General features: G+C 40.1%; 1 protein-coding gene across 2 annotated transcripts in view; it reads left to right on the top strand.

The window, feature by feature from the left end:
• Window positions 1-20,422, top strand: part of NFXL1 (nuclear transcription factor, X-box binding like 1) — a 103,210-nt gene that overhangs the window by 78,912 nt on the left and 3,876 nt on the right. Inside the window, exons 18-21 of one of the 2 annotated variants that reach the window (XM_054029076.1) lie at window positions 1,901-1,970; window positions 8,868-8,972; window positions 10,732-10,818; window positions 14,747-14,800. In XM_054029076.1, the coding sequence (XP_053885051.1) occupies window positions 1,901-1,970; window positions 8,868-8,972; window positions 10,732-10,818; window positions 14,747-14,800 (316 nt within the window). The remainder of the gene's footprint in view (window positions 1-1,900; window positions 1,971-8,867; window positions 8,973-10,731; window positions 10,819-14,746; window positions 14,801-20,422) is intronic. The other variant, XM_054029077.1, reaches the window with a different exon arrangement.

The raw sequence follows: 20,422 nt of genomic DNA, 5'->3' as shown, positions 1-20,422 counted from the left end.
ATCCACAGTTTCAGGTGCCAAGGATAGAAGGAGATCACCATACCCAGCCCAGGTGCATGCACACAAGCTGCAGAATTTTTCCCAGAAGCTGAATTGAACATAACTTTTAAAACTATATCTAATCTCATTTTAAAGACACCAGTTGATAGTGAGATGAGCTCTTTAAATCTCGCATTAAAAGGTTTGTTTTCAACCCCCTGGATCATTTTTGTGGCCCCTTCTTTGAACTCTCTCCAGTATCTTGATATTATGTTCAGTTTTGATGTTGGTCTTACCAATGCTTTGTACAGAGGCAAGATCACTTTTCTACATCTAATTGATATTCCCTTTTTTATCCAGCTAAAGATTGCATTATCCCTTTTTTTGCCATAACCTTATACTGAAACATCATTTTGAGGCAATTTATCTATGATGTCCCTAAGTCCTTCTCTGAGTTACTGCTTTCCAAGGCAATCTTCTATCCTATAGGTATAACCTGCGTTCTTGGTTCCCAAGATATATTAATTTGCATTTGGCTGTATTAAAACCCATTTTGTTAGATTGTGATCATTTAATCAAGCAATTCAGATCCCTCTAACAGTGACCTATTATATGCTACCCCACCAATCTTTGTGTCATCTTCAAATATCAGCAAAGATTTTGTGTCATTATCTAGATTGTTGATTAAAATATTAGTGTTGTACCAAGAATCAATCCCTGGTGGACCCCTCTGAGCTAGTTTTTAATCCACTAATGCGTACCCTGTTAATTCCCTACAGTGCAAATTTTTTATCAAAATGTCATGTGGTACTAAGTCAGATGCCTTGGACAAATCCAGATGCACTGTATCAACACAGCTGCCTATATCAACCAAGTCTATGGCCAAGGGTGCTTTACAAAAAAAAAAAATTCTGAAAAATACCTTGTATGAAACCATGCTAACTGGCATTAATTATATTTTTAGCCTCTAATTCTTTGTTAATAGAATCCCCAAAAAGCATTACATTATTTTATTTGGTATCGGCATCAGGCTAACCAGTCAGTAGTTCCTTGGGTTATCCTTCTTTGCCCTTTTGAAATATTGGAACTACATTGGCAGTCCTTCGTTCCTTTGTAATTGCCCCAGTTTGCCAAGATTTGTTAAAAAATTAACTAGCAGTTCAGAGAGCTTCTCCATTAGTTCCTTTAAAACTCTCGGGTGTAAGTTACCTGGGCCTGTTGATTTTGAAAATGTTTCATTTTAACAAATGCTACCTCACATTATTCTTTGTTACAGATGGTAAACTTTCTGGTCCATCCACAACATCCTATTGGATGGATACATTTTCCTGTTTCATTCCACGTATAGAGCAAAAACATCTATAAACATTTCTGCCTTTTCTACATCAACATCTACTGTTCCACCATCTATATCTAGTGATAGACCTAGACCTGACCAGAGCTTTTCTGATACTTAATATGTTTAAAAAATGCCTTTAGCTTTCTTAGCCATTGATGTTTCATTGACTCCTTTAGCTTCATGTGTGTGTTGTTGTTGTTTCCACGTATCCTTTTAACCTTTTTTTCATCTCTGCCAAATCGGGATGTTTTGGGTATCCAATAGGATATCTTTAAACACTTCCCACTTTAAATTTAAATGTTCCCAGTCAGCTGCATCAACAATTGCTTTAAGCTTTGACAGTGAAAAGAAGCTGTTTGCTTTATTAAATTGCCAGCACAATGGTAGTGGTGATCTGAGTTGTCCAGAAAGTCAATTGTTCTTAAATAATTTTTATTTGGGACAGTTTCTCTTGTGTACAGTATGCAGGCAGCTGAACTATTTCTCTTTGCTGTGCAAAAATATATAATTGTGTTCATAACTGTACTTGATTGAATTAGTTTTAATTTGGCCTTTTGTTAAGCATTTTCTCTTTTTTAATAGAAAAATAACTTGTGCTGACTTAAAAGAAAAGGATCTTCTCAGTTCCTGCAAAAATCAGTGTCCAAAAGAGGTAAGCTGTATTGGTAAATTAATGCTTCCTTTTGATTCTTCTTTGGCATTCCCAGGAAGCAATTTATTCTTTTCTGTTTCCTGTCCACCACCACCTCTCTCTGGGTTATCATATCTTTATCTTTAGGCTAGTGCCAAATTAACTGGAGGGGCTACAAATAGCAATTTCTTCCTTCCCTTCCCAACTGCAGGTAGGATTTTCAAGATGAGAAACAGGGATACTGCAGTCAGGGAGATTACAGAGAAGCCATTGGGAGATAGGAGGAGAGGTTGGGTAAGAAGAAGGGGCAATCTTTTCCCCACTTGAGTGAAAAACTGGGACACATTTTTACATTAAAGGATAGTGTGTGGAGGGGGACGGGAGGACAATATTTATCGCTCTACCAACCCTTCACTGTTTTCTCCTAGCCTCAGGCTGTCCCTCTCCAATCTACCTCGGCCCCACAAACTCCCTTTGTCTCCTACATACACCCCCCAATTCACTCAAATCTTCATTCATCAGTTAACTCCATTTCCTTTCATACAACCCTGCCAGCTCAAGCTCCAAATTCCCTCAGCTCCCATCAAACAAGCCTATTCAGAAACACGATACACTTATATATAACCCCCGACTGAGAATCCCACTCTTCCTGCTGAACCTCTCCACAGCTCTGAATCCTCCCATCCAACATTTCCAGGCTCACAAGAAACACATACCCAGCCTTCCAGGCTCAGAATTAGTTTTCCTCTTCCTTCCTTCCTTCCCTCTGCTGCTTTCAGCCCATGTGTGTGCCTTTTAATGGCTCTTTCCTGTTCAGCCTCTCTTTATCTTGAACAAGTAAATACTGTAAGTAGATTTATCACAATTTCCTTCAGCTAGGTATCTGAAAGTGCTTTTTGGGGGCAAGAGGAGCATTCTCAAACACAATTTTATCCGTTCCATCTACCCACTTAACTCAGTTTTCATTTGCCTCTTCTGTAATCTTGGAATCCTTTGTTCTGGAATTTCCTTCTCTTGTCTGCTAATGTACCTATCTGCCACATTTACTGAATAATCCAGTGCCTCAGCTCCACCTCTTCTGAAACCTCTTCCATATCTCATCTTGACTATTGTAACTGACTTCTCTGACTTTAATGACCCAGCTGCACACACAAAAAGAAACAAGACCACATAACTTGCAACCTTAAAAGTTCTATTGGGGGGGCCCCACGTATTTTAGGATCCAGTTTAAAATTGCTCTTTTTGTTTTAAGAACTTTTTTGGATTAGTCCAGTCTACTTCACTGGAACTGGGGAAGGCCACAAATTTGCAAAGTTAATTAAAAGACTGCCATTGACTTAAATGGGAGTTGAATAAAACTTAGTCTGTTTTTATTCCTATCACTCTGTCATATCTTACCATTTTCCAGAGAATCTTTCTGCAGCTCTTGCTACCTTAAAGGAAATATGAATATGTAAAACAGGTGCAAAATATAAAGCAACAGGCTCAGAACATACACCTCTACCCCGATATAACGTGATCTGATATAACACAAATTAGGATATAATGCGGTAAAGCAGTTCTCTGGGAGGGGGAGGGGGCTGCGTGCTCCGGCGGATCAAAGCAAGTTTGATATAATGCGGTTTCACCTGTAAGATTTTTTTTTTTGGTTCCCGAGGACAGCGTTATATCAGGGTAGAGGTGTATTTACCTTTTGCAGTCTGAAAAGACCAAGCTAATTGTGGCCCTCTTGTGGCAAGGGTTAAGTGACTTGTTCAAAGATTAGGAGATATCGATGGGTACGTCTTCACTACCCTCCGTATAGGCAGGTAGCAATCGATTTATCCGGGATCGATATATCGCGTCTCGTTAAGACGTGATATATCGATCCCCGAACGCGCTCACAGTCGACTCCGGAACTCCACCAGAGCGAGCGGCGGTAGCGCAGTCGACGGGGGAGTCGCGGCCATCGATTCTGCGCCGTGTGGACCCCAGGTAATTCGATCTAAGATACTTGGACTTCAGCTACGCTATTCGCGTAGCTGAAATTGCATATCTTAGATAGATTCCCCACCCCTAGTGTAGACCAGCCCGATAGGACTGCACATTGTGGGAGGCTTTGAAAGTAGGTCTGTCAAATAGTTTGGTTTTTTTAAGAACCAAGATGAAAATATTCTAATATATGGAAGCAGGACCTGGACAAGCACAAAAGCCATTAGAGGAATTTTAGGTAAATTTGAAAATCAGAGACTGATGATATAAAGCAAATCCATCTACTACTGAACATGGCAGAGAGATCTTTCAGAGACCAGAAATTTTAATAGACAGGCCACAGGTTAGAATGTTGATATGGATAGTGGGAGCTGAATGGTTTAGGTTTACAAAAAAGGCCAATGGTAAATGGAAAGATTCTTTGAAGGAGAGTTTGAAACTCAGTTAAACCTTAATGGTGCTGCAAACAATGCCTCCATAATATGTAATTAATACCATTGCACCATGAGTTCGCACACTGTTGTGACAAACTCAAAAAGTTAATCAATGCCATGTTAAATTGATTTTGTTTTCTTTTATCCAAATGTATTTTTCCTTTTTATTGTGAGAGAAAATCCTCATATAAGTGCCAATGACTGGCCCTGTGTTTGTATGGAAATGCCTAGTGAGCTTGTCGCTTGTTGTTGCACATTGCTCTGTAACAAAACCTCCACCAAAGTCCAGAGTAATAAAAATTTGCTTCTCTAAAATGTAATAAGTTTTTTATTTCTTAAGTCGTACCTTTAGGCACTACTGTTTTTTTTTTTTTTTTTTCTTGAGAATTGATGCAGTTTGTAATAGACAGTATCATGCAATATTTGAATTGTAAGTCTGATATTACTATTGGGAATTGTGAAAGACCCTTAATTACATAGACTGGTAGCTTACAAGATATAGCAGTAACTGTAGAAGTTTTGCCAAGTTTTATAGTTGTGTTTTGGCTACGGTTATACAAACCACTCAGAGGACTTCCATAGTCTGATACAAGTGGTACTTTTATTTCAGATGTCCTTTCTGCTTTAGGGAATAGCAAAGGCTTTGATGCTAGTAAAGTTAAAACATTTTTAAAGTGCTTTTTTTTATTTGGCAGTAAAACCAAATATCCTGAGGAAGGAAATTATATATCAGTAATGACTACTCAAATTCTTATGCAGAACACATTTGTAAATGTTTAGGACAATTCTAAAGGGGAAGTGTTCGCAATTTAGAAACTTTTCCAAGTTCGTATGTTCATATTAATCTTTGCTTAAACATATCACTCATTGTACTCATGTTCTCTGTAATCAAAGTTTACTATTACAAAGGAGATTGGTTTTCAATTTAATAGCAATACATGACCTGTGATTTGGCATAGTTTATTTTAATGTTCCAACACTGTAAAGGTAAAAGTCATACTTGAAAACCTGTAGTACACCCCTACCTCGATATAACGCTGTCCTCGGGAGCCAAAAAATCTTACCGCATTATAGGTGAAACCGCGTTGTATCAAACTTGCTTTGATCCACCGGAGTGCGCAGCCCCTCAGAGCGCTGCTTTACTGTGTTATATCCAAATTCATGTTATATCGGGTCGTGTTGTATCGGGGTAGAGGTGTAGCTCTAACTTTTACCTGCTGATGCACAGCTGTAAAATTTCTCTTTCTATAGTTTAATTACTGGAGTCTTAACATAAAATATTGACAATTTAGGTGGCTTGCTGTACTTTTTTTTTAAAAAGTGAATGCGGTACTTGTGAAAGAATGTCCCGGGGATAAAGGCCACACGCAACAAGGCATGGCAGGAGGAATGTAAGCTTTCCCACATAGCCCTGCTTAATGGATCTTTAACATTAAACTTGAGGGCCTACAACTAGGGTTGAAAGGAAGAATATCTTTGTTTCCATTTGTACTCTGCCTCTGAGGCTGCCAAAAAGAGTGCCATTCAGGAGTGGTGGTTTTGTTTTTTAAGAGACAACATCTGTTCACTTAGAACTGTGGAAACCAGTGAACACCCAAAAATGGTAACTGTTTCAGTCAGATTACTGTTGATTTGCATACACAGAGGGACCCTGACAGGAATATGCACATGATGGACTAGTTCTTTTTTATCTCTAGTTTCTTTATCTTCTTTATTTTTAGTATAATATACAATAGATAAATTCTATCCCTTTTTAAAAAATCCCTTCATCCAGCTCTGATAGTTCAGGTGCTCTGATCCTGTGCAAAACAACCAGCTGCTTCCTCCCACTCTCCACCTTGACCTATGCATAGTATAGTTAGATCATGCACTTGAGGAAAAAATTTTGAGTCAGCCAGCCAAAATGATCACCTCAATTCCAAGTATCTGGATTTGTTTGCTAATCCATAGGCGAGCGCTCTGGTGGTATGGCCTCACTCTCTTAAGGCAGCAAATTGCAGTAGCCCTTCTTCCACTCCTTATGAAGCTGAAAACAGGATTTGAACTTGGTACCCAGATGAAAGAAGTTTTGGAATTTTGTGTTTTCTTGTAGCTTTTGGTTTATTTGGTTTTGGGTTTTGTTTTTAAATAAAGGATTTTCCTTTAAAATGTTTGGCATCTATCAACTACCTAGTCAGATAGGTGCAGCATTTGGTCTAGTTGCTATGGACTACTGGGAGTGTGATTTGCATAGTGTAAAAGGGAGCTAATGGAATGCAGACATTGCATTCCTGTTTGATCTGAGTATATACACTAAGCTTTTTTAAATTTCCCACAATTGCACCAGTGGTGATCTAATTTGGCGGCAGCAAGAGTGGGATCTAATTTAAATTGAAGGCACAGGGTTTTTTACCACTGTTATCTAACCTGGCTCATGTTGATTAAAATGCAAGCAGGTGGTCTACGCTAGCAGTCCCACCATGAGGTTACACTGGAGGCAGTGCAATAGTGGGAGACTTTTTAAGAAAAAAACATTATAGGCGTTGGAGCTTGGTCCTGTAGCACTTGTGTGTAATCTCACTCACTTCAGAACTATTCATGTGAGTAAGAGCTGCAGTATAGGGCTAAAAATATTGCTGTGCCATGCAATGTTTGTTAGATATATTTTGACATTTTATTTCTCTGTCTTGGAGGCAAACACAGTTCCTTCTGCTCTTCCTTGACACTCTTGCACTACTGAGCAGTGCAAGGAAACTTTGTCAGAACCTGTAAAAGACTAATTTTATGGTCACCAGCAGGTAAACACAGTCAAACACCGTTGCATAATGTCAACTGTACTCCATTCAAAAAGATAGGTACATTAATAGTATAATGACAGACATTGCTAGGGCTACATACTTGCACAAAGAAATTTTGTCTGAGACCTAGTAGGAGCAGGTATGTGAACAAACTTTCTATCTAAAGTTCATGCAAATTCTGTGATTGAAGCATGGACTCTGTATCTATGGACTCTTTGGTTAAATCAGTTAATCAGTACTTCTTTTAAGTTCATGAATCTGAATTTACTAACTTATAATGTACTTCATTTGGGTTATTTTATAATAGTACGCAACGTTCTATTCTTGTGGATTTATTCATGTAATATGTTATAAACTTCCAGTTACCAGTAAATGTGAAAAACACACATCCTAAATATTAAAATAATTGTGGCTCTTCTGACATTTTCCAGAGTGTATTAAATCGCTTGACTACAGCTGAAAGTTTACTTTAAACTACGAGCATCTCCAGATAAATTTTTGAACAGTTTTGGGAATTAAACTTCCTTTATAAATCACCTAATCAAATGTGCTACCTTTAAGTAGCAGCTTAGGTTATTGAAAACATGTTTAGCAGTTGAGGGTGAAAAAAGCTTCACATATCCCTTTACATATATATGTAAATACTAAGTTCTTTACCTTAAATGAAAAATTTCTCTGTCCTCTCGTGTTTTATATCTAACATAGGGTTTGGTGCATCCCTAAATTCATTACAATCACCATGCTGTTGTAAGAAATTAGTGAAATCTTCAATGAGCACCTACAAGAACAGGGATAGGTAACATTAAAAAAATGTCTGTCATGTAGGATAATAAAAATATTTAAAAAAAAAAAGCAGTTGAATTGTGTTTTTGTAGTCTTATTTAAACGATTTCTACTTATAATAGGAAAAAAGTTTGTAGTCCCCATATCCCAAAGACGAGAAATGGGATAGTCTTTCCAAGTCACACACTTAAGATTTTCTGAATTTGAAAGGAGGCTAAAAAACCCCTTGATGTAGTGTATCTGGCTTCCCTATAGTGCAGTTTATGGATCAAAACATTTACAAAATATGTAATAGTAGAAACTTCCATTTCCTTCTGTTTTTGTTCTCTCCCATTTGAAGTATAACTTGAAGGTATGGAATGCAGAGCAACAGCTTCTAATTTTTTCTTTCCCTCCTTTTCCCCTTCTTCCAAACCTTATTCCCTCCAAAATACACATAGCTGGAGTTGTATATTGTTGTTGTGTGTATCATTTTAAAGGGGATATTGTACTTACTGAAAATTTCTATTTAAAATAACGATCTTTTTTTTTTTTCTTTTCAATCGAACTGTGAAAATGAAGTTCATAAAGAAAAATCATACTTTGCATGTTACATAGTTTCTAGTAATGGGAACTAAAAAATGCTGTGAACAAAATAAAAAGCAAATATTAATGAACAAGTTAAGAACATAAGAATGGCCATACTGGGTCAGACCAAAGGTCCATCTAGCCCAGTATCCTGTCTTCTGACAGTGACCAATGCCAAGTGCCCCAGAGGGAATGAACACAACAGGTGATCATCAAGTGATCCATCCCCTGTCGCCCATTCCCTGCTTCATGTAGTTAGTTACTACATGAGTGGGAAACTGATACATTAATTGGGCTTTCCTGGCTTTTCTTCTGTTTAAATGCTGTGTTTGAAATAGAAACATTTTATAGTCCAGTTGCAGAGAATCGGTCTCTTTGTTTCTCAGTTGTCCTGTGGTCATCGATGTAAAGAGATTTGCCATTCAGGTGATTGTCCTCAAAATTGCAACCAGAAGGTTAAACTCAGATGTCCATGCAAAAGAATGAAAAAGGTAAATTCAGTGCTGTAAGTTTGAGAGAATTGTAGCTGTAAACTTCCTTTTTTTTTTTATCTCTGCATCCATAGGGCAGGATCATCACTGGAGTAAATAGTTGGTATACAGTAGATCCAATTACTTTAATTAAGCTATAACACTTATGTCAGCTGAGGATCTTGCCCTTAGTATCAAAGGATGCGTTGAAGATGTAAAATTGTTCTGTAACCTACAAATATTGTAATATTGCAATGAACTGTTTCAAATACACTTGGATTTTTATAACTCCACTGGGAGACTAGTATATAAGTCTCACTCAAAACTATTTCAAATAAAAGAAAAACAAAGTACATTTTTCTGACCAGAGATCAGGGAAGTGTATATTTAATTACATAAAAAATCCATTGGCACAGCTAAGTTTCTGTGTAAAGCTGAATGCAAATATGGTGGGACCATCATTAATAAACTGATCCATTCACGTGGCCCTTCCCTAGCCAACAGACCTACAAGGGCATCTGCTGGCAACAGGGCATGCCTCTCCACCCAGACCAACTCAGAGCTGCCTCACCACTGAGGCCCAGCAGTGAACTTACAGCAGGAACCGGCCACCTACCTATGGTCAAATACACAGTGTTGTGCCCAAACATCCCATCACCAACTCTTGTGAAGGAAAGAATAAATAGGAAGTGTTTAGTGCATACAGTGCACTGAATAGCCTCCCTGATGGGTCTCCATACCCGTTTCTACATTTGGATGCCACCATTGATACCCAATTTGGCTCCTATTCCTGAATAAATGGGATCCCAGTTCAGTAGGAGAACCTCAAAAATACAGCTTCTTTGACATCACCATGAACTGAAACTTTCTTTTCTGAGGTAATTTCTTTTCCAGCGAGGGAAGACCATCCTGGCACTAGCAGCTTCCATGCACAACAAGTTTATACTGCTTTGGTTGGCCAAATCCCAGCCTCCCAACACTCCCTAAGTATAATGACTTATCTTGTCAGCCCTTAATTGGTTTCTTTGACACACTGAGATTCAGATTGTCAAATCTCTCTCCTAACCCATTGCAGACCCCTAAATGCCAAAGGCCCCATCTGAATCTGCCCTTCTGTCTCTTTATTAGCCCTGGTAGATTTCATTCCTCCAATAGCCTAGCTAGAACTTGCTACTGTTTCTGGTAGTCTGATACCCTGTTGCAAAGTGTGCTGCTCAATAAACAACTCAATAAGTCTCTGATGCTAGCCCAGAGTGTACCCATGACACCCAAGATTGTAGTGTCAAATTGTGAGGGGGCTAGCTCTGCTCTCAAATGGAGTGGAGTAAATTCTTTCACACCCCAGTCTATACCTAAATGTTCAAGCTGCTAGTTGCATTACACTTAAGGATGTGATTCTTTAAAAGGGCCAAGGATTTTCTTTTCCTTGCTGGCCCAGACAAAGCTCCCCCCTCCCCCCCCCCGACCTCTGAGGCTGTGAGGGGTGGAGAGCACAATGAAAATGGTGAAATAGAAACACAACTAATTTAAAAAAAAACACATTGCATGGTATTAATTGTATTGATACTTTGATCTTCACTGAATTTCAAAAATAAAATTATAGACTTGAAAATGTTCTGTCTAGAATTAGCTTTTTTTTCCCATTTTATAAAACACATTATTTGGGGCATGTTTTATCAAATAGAAATCTGTCGTATCTTTTATGTTGGAAAATTAATAAACTGTATACTTTATGTAGAGAAGTGATTTTTAAATTTGAAGTTTTTATTCATACCTACAGGAATTACAATGCAGCAAGGTACAAGAAGGCCAGGTTTCACTAGAATGTGACACATTGTGTAAGGAAATGAAACGGAAAGTATCTGAGGTAATGTCTCTCTTGTGGTTATAATATATTCTCACTGCTTCAGAAACAAGAAATGAATACAGATTTATTTTCCAAGACAATACCAGCAAGAAATATCATGTAATCAAATCAAATGTACATGTTTAACAGCTGCTGCTTCAGACTGTTGGTTCTGGATAAATGTGGAAAAATAGTTCTTTATATTATTTGTAGACAGAGTGCTAATACTTAACCCAAAAGTTCACTAACTTATACTTGTTATGCTAGAATAATACTCCGGTAATTTTTTCTCATGTGTCTCCGCCTGTCTCATGGGCTAAATGGTGCCCCACTATGGCAAAGCCTTTGAGGGGAGTGAAAAATGCTTCAGTCTGTACACAGTTAACCTTGTGGAGGACCCGTTTTTATACTATTGTTAGGGGAAGGTTTTGTATTTTTGTGGAATGGGAACTGAACATGCCCTTGAAATCCTCAAACTATATAGTTATTCAGTTCTGATTCTGCGGTACTTCTGCACTGTCCCCCAGGAACATCGCTTGCTCAAGACATGTTACCACTGATTTCCAGTCATGTCAGAGAATGAATTTAACTCAGAAACTGTGAATGGCCAAAGCAGTGCAAGGTAGCCATATGGTGGATTTCTGTATACCCTGTTGCAGTTAGTTAGAATAGCTCTATTTGGGAAATCATAGAACTTTCTCAATAGCTGGTAGAAAATACATTGGGCTAAACTAGGCTCTCATTTATTCTGACCTTAATCTGGAATAACTCTAAAGTCAAATGGAATTATTCTGGATTTATACGAGTGTAAATTACAGATGAATTTGGCCCATTCTCTGTATAATGAAGGATTTTGTACGTCTCATTAGCTAAAGGTGTTTTTCAATTAAAATGTCTCTATATAAATTGGCAATGTGACTGCAACTTTTAAGGAGACTGACATCCTTTGTCCTCACATATAGTTGTAATACCAGCATTCTCATGCTATCAATATGCCTCCACCTTCCTATAGAAAATCAGTCACTAGGAATAGGAGAATTTATTTGTTCCGTCCGTGGCGCCTTTGCTAAGACCACAATTTGTGATTGTAATTTTAGTGATGTGGGCACATATTCACTAGAGACTGGACTGAAACCACTAATTCACCAGCAGGTGAACAACTATCAGATGGCAACAAGCGATCTGGTCACTTATGTTCGTGGCCTAGCTGAAAAATACTTCGGTTATCTTGCGAGTCATTTCAACAGTCTCGGACTAGACTTTTTCTGTTTAAGAACTGAAATTTTCAGACTCTAATCACTAGCAAGTGAGCATAAATTGGCTGTACACCCTCTGCTGTTTTTTGCAATCTTGTTGTAATCCGCAAGGAAGAATTGTCTAGTGCATTGGACATAAGACTAGTAGCTAAGTACTCCCAGGTTTCACTGCATACGGTGCCACAGACACCTTGGGCATGGGATAACTGAGTACTTGCCTCAGAATTGAGTGGTGTTCTGTGCTTTGAAGTTGAAAAGTGTTCTACAAGTGCTTATTATTAGGCAACATTCTGGAACATGTGAAGGCTTGATAATGACAAATTAGAATTAACTCCTATTATGTACACTCCACATAATTACAGTTCAGAGCAGCATATCAAGACTGAGTAGCATTTTGATTAGGACTGCAGACATTTACAAAAGAAATAATCTTGCACTGTTACAAGGTGAATATCAGGTTCTAGAAATCACTGACGTTTTACCTGTACAAGCCAGTATAATAGTGCCTAATGAATGTGCACTGCTGAGTAGTTTGAGATTTCTTTTAATGCACATTCTTATTTTTAGAAAAAAAAATTCTATCTACTCTATCTCATTTTCTCAGTGGAACATACACTGATCATTTTGGTTAATCCTCTCCCCCTGGTTCAAAATCAACCACAATAGTCTATTTTGAAACAGTCTTTCTGCTGCTCTCATTCAGACAATTAGCTGTGTTGTATCACGGATGGCTAACTCATCTTTCAGAGCTGATGCCTTACCAGTAGGTGGCAGTAAAATATCAGATACTTGGTATTTGTACACTTACTCACGCCATATTTTTTGGGTACAAGTATATGTGGTTGAAATTTTTTTTCCAATCAAGTCTTTCTTTTTTAAAATTAATTTCACTTTGCATTTTGTTTATTGCAGTTCTTAATTCTGTAAGCCATTTTTGTAGCTTTTTAAGCTTCATGCCTCAACAGTTTAAAAGGCTATGTGAAAATCTACAACGGTTATTGGGCTGCTTATTAAATTGCCATCAGTGATGAACGTGTACATGATGTACTATATAGTGTGAATTTCTGAGAGTTCCACTTTGTCTTCAACATTATGAGCTATTTGGGACAGGGACGTGTCTGTGTGGACAACGTTTAGCACATTATCACTCTCAGAATGCAAGCAAATAATAATTGAAATATCTATTCAAGTTAATATTTGGATCTAGATGGTGCTTGCTTTCAGGTTATTAACCAGATTTTGAATGTAACTTTATCAGAGTAATACAATAGCTAAAAATATTAAAGATCTAGAAATGCTGTTTCTTTCAAGAAACTTTGCCAAGAGCTAAAGCTAACGCCTGACTTTGCATTAGTTTCATTTTATATATACTTAATGTTTTATTTTTCCTACTTGCTGCTAGTTCACTGTTACATTATAGTATTCTGAGAAATGCTGTTCCAGAAGTATATGTATAACAGGAAACTCAGTACATCTTTGAGGAACTTAGAGCTGCTGAATGTTGCATGTGTCAGATCTGGTTGAGTGCCCCTGCTGGTCACCCACCAGACTGTTGTGAAGGGAGTCCAAGCCTCTGGGTCACTGGATCCCCAGATGTTTTAAGCCTCCAGGCCTGAACAGAGTCCAATCACTGCCCCAATGTCGAGGTCCATAGGCACACTCTACAAGGTGCTGATCCTTTGTCACCATCCTGAGAATTGAAACCTGCTTCTCAGCTGCCTAGCCCCTTTAGGTTCATTGCTGACCATTCGGACTCCCCTGTACTTAGACACCCTCTCGCAGAATCCCATTTCAAGGTTTGAGCCTTCTGCTTTATCAGTGAACTCTCTCAGGGGGCAACGTGATAGTTGTAAAGTATTTAGCACACCTTGCGAGAGTCTAACATCATTTCTCTTTCATTTGATCCTTTAGAAGACGACAAACATCCTAACCACAATGCCTCTTACTAGCTTACCCTTCCCATGGGAGTGGGGGGAACTGGGCAGGGCCCCCTACCTCCTGTAGGGGATCTACATGCTGGGATGCTTCTCTTTCCTCTTCAGCTTGAGACAAAATGGCCAGAGGCCCCAGAAAAGTCAGCTCCCCCCATTTTTATAACTTTTAGCCCCCATGTCAGGTGACCCCGATGCCAGCATCCGCAGGTGACCAGAGAGCCCTGCCAATTGACTTTGTAATCACGGCAATCTCTCCCCGATCTGTTTGTCATTTGGAAAGCTGATCATCATATTTTTACAACTCTGTTGTTCTTTTGCCACCAGCCTTTGGAATTTTCAGTCCAGCATGGAGGCAAACAAGTAATAGAGAAGGCAAAAGGCTGCACATTGAAAATGGAATTTGCAGTCTGACACGGATACGTACAAAGCCCCCAGTATCAAACACAATTAATAATTTGTATAGACAGATTCCCAAATTGTCACAGTATGCTACTATTATTTATAAGCCAAAGGCACCCATTACGTGCTAGATACTTCTCAAATATATACGATAATGCAGTTTCTGCCCTGAGTGTCTTACAATCTAAGTAGTAGATTAGAAGCTCAGCTAGAAGGAAGTTAACACTTTTTTGGTATTTTTATAATGGCTCGTTCTGTAAAAAGCCAAAAGGATCCTATGAGAAATAAGAAAACAGAATTTATACTATAATCAGTATCTTACAATGTCAGTTACCCATTATTTTGTATGTGTTTGAACAGATAAAAGAGGCAGAAGCCAAAGCTGCTATTGAAGAAGAAAAGCGAAGGCAACAGGTACCAACTCTTCTTCCTCTGACCCCAGCACCTCTCCCTAAGTCTTAGGGCATAGCTACACTAGAGAGTTTACAGCTGCCCCACTGTAAGCTCTCCAAAGTAGCCACTCTAAGCCGATCGGGGTGGGGTGGGGGGGAAGAGTTCTCCCATCGGCTTAACTGCTCCAGCCCCTGTGAGTGGCAGAAGCTATGCTGGCGGAAAAAGCTCTCCCACCAACGTAGTGCTGTCCACACCGGCACTTATGTCAGTATAACTTGCATCGCTCCGGGGGTTAGCAGGGGGGTGATTTATTCACACCCCTGGGTTACATAAATTATGCCAACATAATCTGTAGTGTAGACATAGCCTTAGTTCTCTTGGTAAATCTGTTAATTTATGCATAGCTAAAGGTTTGTAGTATGTTGTCTTCAGATGCTAAGGGCCAAGATTGTTCACACCAGTTAAGGATTCTGGCCCAAAGAACTCAGGCCTATGTTATGAGTGACTTATAATAGTAAGAGACAGTGTTCTCTCACATCACCAAAAATCTATAAGTATGTGCAAAATCATGTATAAATGATTAACTCATGATTCGTGTTTCATGAGTTAAAATATCTTAAATATTGTATTAAATTAGTATTTTTGTATGTAATTGCTCTTTTACATTTTGCCAAACCTTTATAAAATATGAAAAATAAACTTCAGGAAAATGTAGTTTTGGTTGCAGAAACAGACCCTGTAAGCATTTAAATAGAGGCTGCAATTTTCTTAGGGACCTCGTAGTACAATAAAACATTGCCTGTTTGTGCTTTCTCCTTCTGACAAGGTAAAAGTATATATTTTATTAAAATAAATGCCTATGCTTGATGTAGCAACCCCTCGTAACACTTTACACTTATAAAATATTCTTGCACCTATTCTTTGAGAACGTCTCACACCTCCATTATTTTGCAGCAGGCTTGATAGCACTCAGGCTGTAGAAGTGCCTTTTCTTTCTTCCACAAAACCTTGCTCATGCTTTTGGAGCTAGAAATTGTTTAAAATTGCAATTTCTCTTCTCTTGTTCGCATACCCCAGGAAAATTTTGGTAGCCTTCCAAGATAACTGAACAAAAAAAATCTAAGGTTGGGCTGATGCCAAAATAGTGGCAGCAGCAGATTGTACTGTAGCAGCAGTGAGACGGGGTGGGAGAGAGCTGTTCTGTGTACAACACATGGCCCCAGTGCCCAAGCCCCTTTGAGGACACCACATAGGGGAGGATCCCCCATCTTCCCAGTGGAGTGGGGAAGAGCCTGGTCAGGTTCCCTGCCCTCACCATAGGACCACCCTTAGATCCAGCACCAGGATCCAGCAACCTATCTTCCTTCCCACTCCAAACACAGAGGCACCACATGGGGCCAGAGTTCCTCAGTGCTCTCTTCCCCCACGTGGGGGCAATGCCAGGCTGGGCTGCCCAACCCTGTAGATCCAGCTGTCCACCCCTCATTCTGCGTTAAGACTTCTGCAGCTGTCAGTTAATGTATTTAGTTCTGTAGCGCAAGTGGTGGTAGTCTTTTGCTGCAGTGTTGGAGGTTCAGGGTTCAAACCTTGCAGATGAGAGGTAATTAAATTTGTTTTTATGTATTCAAAAAAGAGATTTAAAAAACATTTTAGAAAGGATGAAAAATCAAGCCCTAAAAAGTTAGGTTTCATAGTTGCTCATGCAACCTTACTTTGTCCCTCGTGTGTGTGCATTATGATTCCATTTTTAATTACATGATCCCATACTATTTTTTTCTACAGGATCCCAGTCTCATTTAATACGCAGGATGAATAGAGCTCACTTAATCAGCTGCTATTCAATATTTTGTTTTAACCTCATTGCTCATTTGGCTGTAGGCTTTATTTACTGTACATTAGTCAAACCCAGCTCTAACAATAAAATTATTAATTTCCTTGTGGGCTTTTCTATGGTGCCTATCACTATAGAATCACAGTACTTCGTAAATATTAATTGGCTAAGCAAAGTGAGGTCTAAGGGCTTGGCTATATAGGGAGTTATTCCAGAATACCTATTCCTGATTAACTCCATGCATGGACACCATCATTCTGATTAAGCTAATTTGAAACATAAGAATGGCCATACTGGGAGATCAATGGTCCATTTAGCCCACTATCCTGTCTTCCGACAGTGGCCAATGCCAGATGCATCAGAGGGAATGAACAGAACAGGCAGTCATTGAGTGATCCATCCCCTATCATCCACTCCCAGCTTCTGGCAACAAAGGCTAGAGACACCATCTCTGCCCATCCTGGCTAATAACCGTTGATGACCTATTCTCTATGCACTTATCTAGTTCTTTTTGTGAACACCCTTATAATTTTGGCCTTTACCATATCCTCTGGAAACGAGTTCCTCACATTGATTGTGTGTTGTGTGAAGTACTTCCTTTCGATTGTTTTTAAACCTGATGCCTATTAATTTCATTGGGTGACCCCTGGTTCTTGCGTTATATGAAGGAGTAAATAACACTTCCTAACTCAACATCAGTCATGATTTATATAGACGACTTAGTCATCTCTTTTCCAAGTTCCAGTCTTTTTAATCTCTTCTTATATGGAAACTGGTTCCTACCCTTTATCTTTTTTTTTTCTCGTCTCTGTACCTTTTCCAATTCTAAAATATAAACAAGTCACTCTGCCTCTGGAATTAGAGCATCCCCCCCACCCCAAGAATTAATCAGGAATAGCAAATCTGCTTTAAATTTACATACTGCCTTTTTCTGAATTAATTTTCATGTGTAGACAAGTCTTCACACTCAACTCAGAGAAATGCCCCAGTAACATAACTTCTGAACATAACATCCGCTAAATCGCAAAATTTATCGGACTATTTTAGGCATCAATGGGCAGTATTCTTTTAATAATAATAATTAATAAAGATATCCCATCTCCTAGAACTGGAAGGGACCTTGAAAGGTCATCAAGTCCAGCCCCCTGCCTTCACTAGCAGGACCAAGTACTGATTTTGCCCCAAATCCCTAAGTGGCATCTCAAGGATTGAACTCACAACCCTGGGTTTAGCAGGCCAATGCTCAAACCACTGAGCTATCCCTCCCCCCCCGGGTTTTTGTATATGTGTGAGGAAAACTGGAAGGGGGGGAATAGGGGACAAATGGCGCCTTTGGCATCTGGTTAGCAGGTCCATCAGCTTCATGCAGGTCTGCAGTTGTCTACAGCGCAGCAGTTCCCAAACTGTGGAGCGCAGCCCCAAATAGGGTCAGGCCATTAGCAAATGGGGTCTCAGCAAACCCTAATGTATGGAAGATGTCATTTTGCTCTGCACAAAATGACCTTGCGTGTATGGTTAATGTGAGATCACAGTGGATGAAGCATGACCTCATATGCACCATATGTATAAGGTCACATTGTATGGAGGAAAAAGGTGTCCTCCACACAATAGGGATTGGCGTGACCTCAGTATACAGTGCTTGCGAGGCCACAATGGGCTGAGGATGCCATTTTGCTCTTCATAATAGTGTCCTCCGTGCTGTCTAGGGTCCTGGCAGGAAATACTTCATTAAAATGGGGTCATGGCAACAAAAAGTTTGTGAACCCTTGCTATTGACCCCATTAACACTTTCCAGCATAACAATAGCCCATCTCAGCTCTGCCCATCCTCCCAATACACTTGACAGTGTGAATGATTTATCTCCCAGAAATAAAATAAATAAGAATGGTGCAGGAGCAGGAGGGAAAGGGCAAGTGTGTATAACCCCTGGCATGGTGGGAGGATGGGAACTGGAACCCTGGCATGAGGGCAATGTGAATCGCATTAAACCCCTGAAAGGCGGGGCTGGGGAGGACAGACACCCTGTAATGGAGGGGATGAGGGCATGGGAAGAATAATGGCACACCTCCTCCCTGGCATGGGAGGGAAGTGGGTGACAGTAGTGTGGGGGAAGAGGGACATGGAGGGTGCACAAAGCCTATGCATATGCTGGAGAGGGGAAGGGGGGTGCACAGGTCCTGCAATGTGGAGGTGGGGGTTTCAGGGTATCCCTGAAATAGAGGGTGATGGGAGGCTTGTGCACAGAGACCTTGTGGGGGGGGTGGGGGGCGATAGAGGGCAATGAGCTCAGCCCGGAGAAACTACAAAGTGTACAGCCCTTCGGTTTAATTAACTTTACAACACGTTGGTAGGTGAGGGGGTGGCTCTGTACCCATACATATTGGGAAGTCAAGGCACAGAGAGTAATGTCAAAAGTTTCCACTAAGTTTGGGTGCCCCATTTTAGACACGTACAACCCAATTATTCAGAGCACTTAGCATTATATAGCACTTGTTCAAACCACAGCTCCTGATGACTTAAGTTGCAGCTGAGAGTGCTTAGCACATCTGAAAATCAGACCACAGGGAATCAAATTGGACACCTAGAAAATGAGGAATGGAGTAAGTAGCCACGTGTGGAAAAACTAAAAAGTTTTTGTTTAAGGGACTTGACTAGCCTCACATACGGAATCTGTGGCAGAGGCAGGGATAGAATCCAATTCTCCAGGGTAGTATTCAATTGCTCTTAACTGTGCAACCCTCCTTTCTGTTCCTGCAACCCCCACCTCGTTCAATATACATCCTTCAACCTCTGCAAAAAATGAGACTGGGGCCCAACAGACAACAGCTTCCTTTGCTACACATCCCTGATTTTTACCTAGAGCAGCTCCATCCTGTGCACTGAATGAGGCTGGGGTCCTGTGGGGGGGAAAAATAGTATGTGGTCATGTAATTAAATATTGTCTCATGCTGCATGTGCACAAGGGGTCCACATTCAGATTTCCACCGGCAACCTAATTCTGACATTTCCTAACTTTTGAGTGCTTGACTTTGCCACCTTAATGTTCTTTAAACATAAATTTTGTGTGTAATTTTGTAGGTTTTTAAAAACCTACAATCTGAAAAAACACATTCCAACATGTGGCATCATATTGACTTCCATGTAGGACATTTGCAGGATTGGAACCTGTAGATCCACCACACATCTCTCTGTCACTTAAGCTAAGGGAGTAACTCTTAGCAGTAGTAGATTGTCATCCTCTGTGGACCAGCTGCAGAAGAGGATGACACACTTTGCCAGTGGGTTTCTCAGATATTTGCTGACAGCAAAGGAATGTTCTATTCCAGGCTCTAGATGGGAGTGTCCTTGGTGGGCACAAACTCTTCTGTCCAGTCATCCCAAGTGTGACCCCTTCTTACCCACATTCTCACCTAACCTGTCTTATGCCTGTCTCTTCCATACTTCTGACTCTTTGTCCCAGCCCTGTTGTCATTTCCTACACGTTCCCAATCTCCATTCCTCAGGCATCTCCTCCCAGTCTCCTTGCCTAACCAATGCTAGTCTCCCCCTCTGGCCTTGCTGTCTGAATCCCAGTTTCACTTCCCCTTCCTGCTCCTTGTCTGATGTGTGTCTGCCCTCCCACTGGCTCATAAACCTAGTCTCCCTCCCCAGTCTCCTCATCCAATCTCTCTTTCCCCTCACCCCCTTTATGGCTCCTTGTCCCTGTCTTCCCGCTCTCCTTGTCCCAATCTCTTTGCCGAGCCAGTCCCAGTTCTCCTCCCACATCCAGGTCATTGTCAGGGTTCTCCCATTCTCTCCCCCCCGCCCCTCCT

The sequence above is a fragment of the Malaclemys terrapin genome, chromosome 5 (genome assembly GCF_027887155.1).
Source record: "Malaclemys terrapin pileata isolate rMalTer1 chromosome 5, rMalTer1.hap1, whole genome shotgun sequence".
In the NCBI taxonomy this organism is placed as follows: domain Eukaryota; kingdom Metazoa; phylum Chordata; order Testudines; family Emydidae; genus Malaclemys; species Malaclemys terrapin.
Note: the sequence above shows the minus strand (reverse complement) of the source record. Positions and strands in the feature narration are given on the sequence as shown.